This window comes from Bison bison, unplaced genomic scaffold (assembly GCF_000754665.1).
Source record: "Bison bison bison isolate TAMUID 2011002044 unplaced genomic scaffold, Bison_UMD1.0 scf7180017864178, whole genome shotgun sequence".
Taxonomy (NCBI): Eukaryota; Metazoa; Chordata; class Mammalia; order Artiodactyla; family Bovidae; genus Bison; species Bison bison.
The window spans coordinates 2,596,665-2,606,998 of record NW_011494750.1 but is presented as its reverse complement, the minus strand read 5'-3'; the positions used below and the strand labels follow the sequence as shown (position 1 = coordinate 2,606,998).

At 45.9% G+C, this 10,334-nt stretch overlaps 1 protein-coding gene across 1 annotated transcript in view; it reads left to right on the top strand.

Annotated features, from left to right (window-relative positions):
* The first annotated feature begins 1,516 nt into the window (after nt 1-1,516).
* The window catches only part of NUP160 (nucleoporin 160kDa), a 43,962-nt gene continuing 35,144 nt past the window's right edge, over nt 1,517-10,334 (top strand). The window contains exons 1-6 of the mRNA XM_010842426.1: nt 1,517-1,637; nt 1,907-2,018; nt 6,188-6,398; nt 6,933-7,155; nt 9,250-9,328; nt 9,653-9,767. Coding sequence (XP_010840728.1) covers nt 1,538-1,637; nt 1,907-2,018; nt 6,188-6,398; nt 6,933-7,155; nt 9,250-9,328; nt 9,653-9,767 — 840 coding nt within the window. The 5' untranslated portion in view covers nt 1,517-1,537. The remainder of the gene's footprint in view (nt 1,638-1,906; nt 2,019-6,187; nt 6,399-6,932; nt 7,156-9,249; nt 9,329-9,652; nt 9,768-10,334) is intronic.

The following is a 10,334-nucleotide window of genomic DNA, read 5'->3' as shown; positions in this document are numbered from 1 at the left end:
TTGCTATTCTTTGGAAGTCTGCATTCAGATGCTTATATCTTTCCTTTTCACTTCTCTTCTTTTCAAAGCTATTTGTAAGGCCTCCTCAGACAGCCATTTTGCTTTTTTGCATTTCTTTTCCATGGGGATGGTCTTAATCCCTGTCTCCTGTACAATGTCACGAACCTCCATCCATAGTTCATCAGGCACTCTATCAGATCTAGTCTCTTAAATCTATTTCTCACTTCCACTGTATAACCATAAGGGATTTGATTTAGGTCATACTTGAATGGTCTAGTGGTTTTCCCTACTTTCTTCAATTTAAGTCTGAATTTGGCAATAAGGAGTTCATGATCTGAGCCACAGTCAGCTCCTGGTCTTGTTTTTGCTGACTGCATAGAGCTTCTTCATCTTTGGCTGCAAAGAATATAATTAATCTGATGTCGGTGTTGACCATCTGGTGATGTCCATGTATAGAGTCTTCTCTTGTGTTGTTGGAAGAGGGTGTTTGCTATGACCAGTGCATTCTCTTGGCAAAACTCTAATAGCCTTTGCCCTGCTTCATTCCGTATTCCAAGGCCAAATTTGCCTGTTACTCTAGGTGTTTCTTGACTTCCTACTTTTGCATTCCAGTCCCCTATAATGAAAAGGACATCTTTTTTGGGTGTTAGTTCTAAAAGGTCTTGCAGGTCTTCATAGAACCGTTCAACTTCAGCTTCTTCAGCGTTACTGGTTGGGGCACAGGCTTGGATTACTGTGATATTGAATGGTTTGCCTTGGAAACGAACAGAGATCATTCTGTCGTTTTTGAGATTGCATCCAAGTACTGCATTTCGGACTCTTGTTGACCATGATGTCTACTCCATTTCTTCTAAGGGATTCTTGCCCACAGTAGTAGACATAATGGTCATCTGAGTTAAATTCACCCATTCCAGATGGGTGAATACCAGAATACATTACGGTTCATTATACAAAAATACTCGTATACAGTCTCTCAGAAAAATTCCAACACAAAAGGACACTCTGCCCTTCACTGCCCCCGCCCCCATCACCCACCATCCCATCCCAAGGCTCGCTTAAGGGTGAATAAAAGGAGACAGAGCGGAGATGCACTGACAGACACTACGACGCAGGGAGAGGTGACCGCAAGCTCGAAACCCAGCAGAGGGCGCCCGTCTGCCGGGCCTCCCTGGACCTCGCCCCTCGCGGCAGGATGAGACCCTAGGCCCGCGCCGGCGTTTTTAAAATGGAAACAAACCCGGCCACGCCCCCTGCCCCGAGGCCGCCGGGAAAATGGCGCCGCCCCTTGGGGCGTCCTAGTCGGCCACGCAAAGGTTTCCTCAGGTGGAGTCCGCAGGCTTCCCCTAGCCCCTTCTCCCTCGGCTCCCTCCCTGCGCACCTGGTCTCCAGCTAACTCGGTGGACGCCTCACAACGCAGGATCCGGCCGCCCCCGACCTCTCCGGGCTTCTCCACCTGCCCGCCTGCTCCTCCCCCGGAAGTGACGACACCCGCCCGGCCCTGCTGGTGTCCCGTCGGGCCTCGCGGCGGCGCGGGAAGATGGCGGCGGCGGGAGCCGTGGAACGGAGCTTCGTGGAGGTCGTCGGCGCTGAGCGCGAAAGGCCGAGGCACTTTCGGGAGTTCACTGTTTGCGGCATTGGTACGGCAGCATCCCAGCAGAGCGCGACCGAACCTTCCCCTCGGGCCTCTCCTGTGGATTCCTCAATCCCTAACCCCCCCATTACCCTTCTGAGCCCACATGCCTATTAGCACAGGAATCAGAGCTACCTTAGTGTCCTGCTGCCTCCTCTTTCCTCCCCTTTCATTCTGTATGGACTCTCAGTCCGTCCTCCTCTGCTTTCTCAGCGACCTCAGTCCGTGTCATCCCCAGAGAACCACGTGTGCAGGCTGACCACTGACCTTTTGCAGGAACTGCAAATGCAGCGGCCGGAGCCGTGAAATATGGTGAGAGCGCGGGAGGCTTCTACTATGTGGAAAGTGGCAAGTTGTTCTCCGTCACCAGGAACAGATTCATTCATTGGTGAGTGCTGTGTTTGGCAAACCCTCTGGAAGGTCGGGTCGTTCGGCGGCTGAATTTGCGTGTCTGACCCTAAGGTGTCATTCATTTTCCGAGTGGTTGTAGACAGAAAAAGAAAAAAAGCCTGCTTTCTGTTTATGTCTTAATCAGTGGATAATTAAGGAGACCCAGAGTTCTGGAAGAGGTACCCTACCAGGCAACACTAAAAGCAGAAGAAATGTAGCATAGGGGCTAAAGCCCCAAAGACCAGTTTTAAAACATGAGCCCATTATGTGTTTGTAGTGCTTTACATTCATTCTATGAATGAAGCTTCCTTCATTCTATGAATGTTTGAGCCTTTACTTGTCAGGCACTGCTAGGTGTCCTGGGGACAAAATGACTAACAAAAACAATCACCGTTTTCATCATGCAGGGTGTGGCAGTGTAAGAGAAGTGGACCTACCTTTCATGGGGCAGTTTTGAGAAGGAAAAAGGCATTAAACTAATGTTCATACATAGGTATATCAATACAGATTTTTCATTCTTGCCTCAGAGGAGAAGAATAGGGCTTTGAGAGGCTAATGGGAAGACCAAGTGTTATTGGTGGGGCTGGAAAGGCCTAAAGTAAGTCACATTTCACCTGAGATTGGAAGGGGGAAAGGTTAGCCAGGCAAGGTGTTGCGGGAGAGGGCATTTGAGCAAGTGGGATCACTATCTCCAAAATCCATGAGGTGAAAAGAATTTGACAGGTTTGAGGAACTGACTAAAGATCTATGCGGCTTAACTGCAAATGGGCAAAATGGATAAGGACGTGAGAGATGCTGAGACTAGGTAGCTAGGCCGGACTCATCTTGAAGGACCTCAGGCTGTGCTTGGTCTTTGTTCTGGTGCACGGGCTTCTCATTACGGCGGCTTCTCTTGTTGCAGAGCGCAGGCTCTAGAGCATGGGCTTAGGTACTGCATAGCATGTGGAGTCTTCCTAGGCCAGGGATCGAACTGGTGTCCCAAGAGTTGGCAAGCAGATTCTTAACCACTAGACTACCAGGGAAGCCCCAAGATATGTGAATTTTATCCTGAGTATGTTGGGCAGTCACTGAAAGTCTATAAAGGATTACTAACATGATCAAATGGAGAAGGAAATGGCAACCCACTCCAGTGTTCTTGCTTGGAGAATCCCAGGGACAGGGGAGCCTGGTGGGCTACCATCTATGGGGTCGCACAGAGTTGGACACGACTGAAGTGACTTGGCAACATGATCAAAATCACATTTTAAAATAATCAGTCTGCTTTGTGTAAAGTAGATTTGGGATGGATGGGTAAAATACAAAAGAACAGTTTGCTTTTATGATGGACAGAGTAAGACATGTTGGTGACTCAGCTGTGGGAGTGGCTAGAAAAACAGAAATAGATGGATTCGAGATACACTTAGAGGGTAGCTTCATTAGGACCAGGTGATAGACTGACTATTGGATAAAGGATGGTAGGGAAAAGGAGGGAGCAAGGACAAGTTCCTGTCTTTTGGTGTGACTGACCAGATATCCTGCAGAAGGATTGCCATCTTCTGAGATATAGAAGGTGGGTTTTGGACAGACATTAAGTCATTCTTTTAGATGTGCTATTAAAGTGTCTGTGTAGTTGCTCTTTGACAGTGTCAAGTAGGCATTGAACTTTATAGGCTCAGAAGAAAGACCTATGTTAGAGGTGCAAATCTCATTGATTTCAGAAATATTTTTGAGTGCCTAATATGTTCCGACGCTAGAGCTAAAGAATCCACCTGCCAGTACAGGGGACACAAGAGATGTAAGTTCCATCCCTAGGTCAGGAAAATCCCCTAGAGGAGGGCATGGCAACCCACTGCAATATTCTTGCCTGGAGAATCCCATGGACAGAGGATCCTGGCAAGCTATGTAGGGCTTTGGGTTGCAAAGAGTCAGACTGAAGTGACTTTGCACACACACAATGTGTTCCAGTGGACGTTTAGGGACTGGGAACATAGCAGGGAACAGAGCAGACAGTCCTTGCTCTAAGAGGGAGCTGATCAACAACAGTAAACCCAAAAAACAGTAGTTCATCAGGTAATATGTGGGATGGAGAACAGGGAAGGGAGAAGGGGAATTATTACGTTTAATATTTCACATAGGGTAGTTGGGCAAGACTCAGTGATAAGTTAACATTTGAGCAGAGGAAATAAGGGTACCCAAGGGATGAGATTTCAGGTAGAGCCTTCGAAGAAAAAGGGCAAAAATGCTGAGACAGGAGCTTCTGTGTTGTTTTCAAAGAATGGCAAAGGGCCAGAAGTCTGCCTCTTGGGAGAATGAAGGATAGAGGAATAAGGTAACCAAGGGGCAGATTGGGGCTTTGTCAGTTATTTCAAGGCTGTGACTTTTACTTTGAGTGAGAGGAGGGTTTTAAATGAAGAAGTATTATGAATAACAGTGTTTTTAAAAGATTGCTTGTCTGCTGTGTTGAGAACAGAGTGTAGTAGGAAGGGGTGGGAGCAGGGAGACCAATTAGAGGTTGGTGCCACAATCCACACAAAAGACAACGGCTTAAAATGAGTGTGGTATTGTTAGAGGCTGTGAGAAACGTTCTAATGGTGGATATGTTTTACAGGTGATTTTGTTAGAATTTAGTATCGGATCAGATGTAGGGTATATTGAAAGAAAAAATTCAAGGGTGAGCCCCATATTTTTTGGCTTGAGCAACTGGAAGTTATAGAGACGCCATCCGTGAGTTGGAAAAAAGTGCAGGTGAAGCAGATGTTTTTTCTGGTTTGCTGGGTCCAGGAATTCTGTTTCGGACAGGTGTAGTTTGAGATCCCTGATACACGAGTGCACGTTTGAGGCAGTAGTCAGGTGGGTGGAGAGTGTGGGCTGAATAAGATACAGATTTAGAAATTGTTGCCAGTCAGAGCTGGTAAACCAAAGGGGATCGCCTGTAGCAGCGGTCCGCAGGCTTCGTGGCGCCAAGGGCCAGTTGCCTGGAAGACGGTTTTCCCACAGACCTGGGGTGGGGGACCGGTTTCAGAACGATTCCGGCACGTTACATCGGCTGTGCCCTTGGTTACTGTGACATCAGCTCCACCTCAGATCATGAGGCGTTAGATCCCGGAGGCGGAAGCCCGCTGACACAGAGAGGAGATTCAGGTGGTGCGGTAGATGAGGTGGCGCTGGTTAGGACACTCCCAGCGTGGTGCCGTCTGTGGTTCCGAAGCTACCACATAGCAGAGTTGTACGTGAGGATGAGTCTACCCTGCTTCCTAGCAGGAGGAAGCTTTAGAAGGGAAACACCCACATGTATAAGATCACCGTAGTTTGATGCTATAGTAATTATATGTAGAGGCCACATTACACTATAAGGTGTGAGTGTGTGCTGTGGATTTTAATCCTGCTGCTAAGTTGCTGCTAAGTCATGTCAGTTGTGTCCGACTCTGCGACCCCATAGACGGCAGCCCACCAGGCTCCCGTCCCTGGGATTCTCCAGGCAAGAATACGAGAGTGGGTTGCCATTTCTTTCTCCAGTGCATGAAAGTGAAAAAGTGAAAGTGAAGTCCCTCAGTCATGTCCGACTCTTCGCTACCCCATGGACTGTAGCCTACTAGGCTCCCCCATCCATGGGATTTTGAGTACTGGAGTGGGTTGCATCCTAGTGGAGTACTGGAGTGGGTTGCATCCTGGTGGAGTTTAATTGAATTGACTATTGTTCTAAAGGTTTCCCAGGTGGCGCTAGTGGTAAAGAACGTGTCTGCCAATGGGGGAGACAAAATAGACCTGGGTTCAATCCCTGGGTCAGGAAGATCCCCCCTGGAGGAGGGCATGGCAACCCACTCCAGTATTCTTGCCTGGAGAATCCCGGGAACAGTGGAGCCTGGAGGGCTGCAGTCCATAGGGTTGCAAAGAGTCTGAACTAACTGAAGCAACTTAACACTTTGTTCTAAACATACTATCAAGTTTGGAAATGTCTCCATTTAACAGAGAGTCATATAATAATAGTTGAATTGTATATAATACTGTGTTTTGTAGACTATACAATGTGGTTTGGAATGGCAGAATTGATTTGAGTTTGCTTATCCAAAATTTTTGAATTAGGAGAGTTCACCTGAAAACTATTGTCATACATTTCCATGCAACAATCAGAAAGAAAAGCGTAAACTCTTTTTTTTGTTGTTTTTTACAAATGTCTCTTTTTAATAGGAAAACCTCTGGAGATACATTGGAGCTGGTGGAAGAGTCATTGGACATAAATCTGTTGAATAATGCAGTTCGCCTCAAATTCCAAAACTGCGTCCTTCTACCCGGAGGAGTTCATGTCTCTGAGACTCAGAATCACGTGATAATCTTGATATTAACCAATCAGACAGTGCATAGGTTGCTTTTACCACACCCTTCCCGGATGTATAGGAGTGTGAGTTGGTTAAGTATAATGTCCTTTATTTCTCAAGTTACTCAGTCACAAATTTAGTATTAGAGCAGTGTCCTTTGGAATTGAAGGAAGGGTAGATTCCTTGCTAGCCCTAACCAAGCACACGTTCATGCTGTTATTGTTTATCCCTAAGTCGTGATCGGCTCTCTTGGGACCCTATGGAGTATAGCCCGCCAGGCCCCTCTGCCCATGGAGTTGCCCAGGCAGGAGTACTGGAGTGGGTTGCCATTTCCACCTCCAGGGGACCTTCTCCGCCCAGGGATCGACCCCACATCTCCTGCACTGCAGGCAGATTCTTTACTGAGGAGCCACTGGGGAAGCCTCATACTTTCCTAGTTACTATTTTAAATGATCAAATACATTTTAAGTTGCAAAAATAGTTTCATTAAAAAGAACAGCTTCCTTTTTCAACTCAACAATTTTTTTACTTTAAAAACATTGATAGCAATTGGGAGGAACTGAGCAAAATTCGTTTATTTTGATTTTAACAGATTTTTCTTTTTCATTTCTCCACAGGAGTTGGCAATTGAAAGTCAGATGCAGTCAATATTCACTGACATTGGAAAAGTTGATTTTAGGGATCCTTGCAACTATCAGCCGATCCCATCAGTGCCTGGCCTCTCCCCTGGTTCTGCCACCTCAGCAGCCTGGCTGAGCAACGATGGGGAGGCTCTGTTTGCTCTGCCATCTGCCTCTGGGGGAATCTTTGTTCTTAAACTACCTCCTTATGACATACCTGGTAAGAATGGGAATGCAGCATGGGTTTAATTTTAAACAAATACTGGCATTAAGATGGACGTTAGAAGTCCAAGGCTGTTATCCAGTGCAGGAACTGCTTCCAAACCACCCTAAAATGGTTCTTCATTATTGCTTGCCTAATGAGTCCCTAGCACTTTACAGTTTTTCCCAAGAAGGTGGGATTTTATACAGTGAATGAAAAACTGCAGCTTACTGGAATGTAGGAAAACAGGTGGCTGTAAGGTGGCCTATTCTAAGGCCTTTAGTAGGGATGAGTTGACTGATGTCTATTTTCAGTTTGAGGTGCTGTAACTAAAATAAGTTTACCTGAAACAAGGAAGCTCAGTGCTGCTACCATGCTCCAGGTTACCACCTTCTCTTACCTGAACTATTGCATTTGCTTCCTAATTATCTTCCCAGATCTGTCCTTAGCCCTCTGCAGAAACTTCTCAGGCAGACCAAGACATTTAAAACCTACGTTGAGTCATGCCATTCCACTGCTCGAAGCCCTCGGGTCAGGGCTGTTCTTCATCTCACTCCAATAAACCCAGCGTCCTATGGCAACGCCCCGCTGCCTCTCTAACCGCATCTTCTCATTCTTTCTCCCCTCCTTCTCCAAACCAGCCACATGTCTTCTGGCAGTTCCTTGAACATACCAGGTGCATCTGCCTAAGGGCTTTGGTGGTGTTCAGTCGCTCAGTTGTGTCTGACTCTGCGACCCAATGGACTGCATCGCACCAGGCTTCCCAGTCCTTCACCATCTTCCAGTGCTTGCTCACACTCATTTCCGTTGAGTCAGTGATGCCCTCCAACCATCTCGTCCTCTGTTGTCCCCTTCTGCCTTCAATCTTTCCCAGCATCAGGGTGGTGGTTTTCCAGTGAGTCGGCTCTTCACATCTGGTGGCCAAAGGATTGGAGCTTCAGTTTCAGCATCAGTCCTTCTGATGAATATTCAGGATCGATTTCCTTTAGGATTGACTGGTTTGATCTCCTTTGATCATCCAAGGGGCTCTCAAGAGTCTTCTCCAACACAGTTAAAAAGCATAAATTCCTCAGTGCTCTGCCTTCTTTATGTTCCATTCGCAAATCCATGCATGACTACTGGAAGAACTATAGCTCTGACTATACAGATCTTTGTCAGCACAGTAATGTCTCTGCTTTTTAATACGCTGTCTAGGTTGATCATAGCTTTTCTTCCAAGGAGTAAGCATCTTTTAACTTCATGGCTTTAGTCACTGACCTCAGTGATTCTGGAGCCCAAGAAAATAAAGTCTGTCGCTGTTTCCATTGTTTCCCCATCTGTTTGCCATGAAGTGGTGGGACCAGATGCCATGATCTTAGTATTTTGAATGTTGAATTTTAAGCCAGCTTTTTCACTATCTTCTTTCACCTTTATCAAGAGGCTCTTCTTCACTTTCTGCCATAAGGGTGGTGTCATCTGCATATCTGACGTTGCTGATATTTCTCCCGGCAATCTTGATTCCAAGGCTTTGGTAGGAATAGTCTGTCCCCGGCTACCATTGTGGCTCATTCTCTCAACTCCTTTAGGTCCTTTCTCAGTGGGTGATCTGACCACTTTTTAAAATCGTAACGCACACCACCCCCTCCCCCCATTCACTGTACCCTTTCTGTGTTTTCTTTTTCTCTGCTTATGGCGTTCTGTTTACTTTGTTAACTGTCTGCTTCTCCCTTCCTCTCAATGGAATGTTAAGTTCCAGGAGGACAAGACTGTTTTCACTTGTATTTTCTGCTGTATCTCTCGCATTTAGAATTGTGCATAGCGCAGGAAAGTTACCGATTGTTGCTTTTGCAAAGAATGAAGTGCTGCTTCTGAGCAGCAACATGGGTTCCCATTTATAAATGGCAAAAATTTCCCCTTGGAATATAAAACTGCTGTTGCTATTGATCCAGTAATGATTCAGAATATTTTAGTTAGGAGAGATCTGTGGAAAAGGTACAACCTAAGACTTCCTTGGTATAGAAAGCTCACCCATTATAAATTCCTTGTTCACGGTTGCATGCTCTTGTCTTTGGGTTTCGCCAGGTATGGTCACGGGGCGCCTTGGGTATCACTGGCCTGTTTTCCATCTTGCAGGGGTGGTATCAGTCGTGGAGCTGAAACAAAGCTCAGTGATGCAGCGCCTGCTCATAGGCTGGATGCCCACAGCTATCAGGTGAGTGGTCTCTAGCCGGTGAATCAGAGGGCCCAAGAGTGTGAGCTTTTGCTCTGGTCAGCGGCAATTAATGCTTCCAGTCTGACTCCAAGACAAATAAACGTTACGCTGGAAAGAAGAAGGGTCTACACAACACTGCATTCTGTCTATAGTAACCGGACATAAGCCAGATAGAAAGTGTGCTGCCACAGCCCAGCCTGGAAACTTTTGCTCCTTCTGTTAAGATTGTACATTTAAAATTTTATTTAGTCTCTTAAATTGCAAACTCTAAGGATCGGGTAATTGGCACCAGTAAAACGCTAATGCTCAGCCTTCCGTTTTCAGAGGTGACCAGGGGCCTTCAGATCGTCCCCTGAGCCTTGCTGTGCATTGTGTCGAGCACAATGCCTTCATCTTTGCTCTCTGTCAAGATCATAAACTACGAATGTGGTCTTACAAGGTAAATGCTACATTGATAGTTACTGTAAGTTAAAATAGGATTGCGAATTGTAGAGAAATTGAAATAAGTCTTGTTTCCTCTCGTAAAGATGATCAGATCTCTTACTTTGGAAATGATGGGCCATTTCCAGATTCAGACAGTTTCATTTAATTTTATTTTCCATACACTTCTCCCCTAAATTTTTGTATTTTTATTTTGGAAAATTAAGTCCTACAGAAACGTTGAAGTGATACCAAGTATACTCTTCAGTTCAGGACAAATGTGGTTTTGAAATGCAAGTTGAGAGGTTTCTGCCGGTGGTCCAGTGTTTAAGATTCTGTGCTCCCAGTGCACGGGGTGCGTGTTTGATCCCAGTGCAGGGGTTGGGGAACTAGGGTCCCACATGCCACACAGTGTGGCCAAAACCTTTTTTTAAGATAAAAACTTTAAAAAATAAAATGCAAGTTGGTAAAATAGTGTTCAACCTTTGAATATGAAACAGCTACTGATTTTATCTATCAGACCAAAGAAATGTTTTCATCTCAACCCTTTAAAAAAAAAAAAAAAAAACCTGAAGGGCCCTTCAGC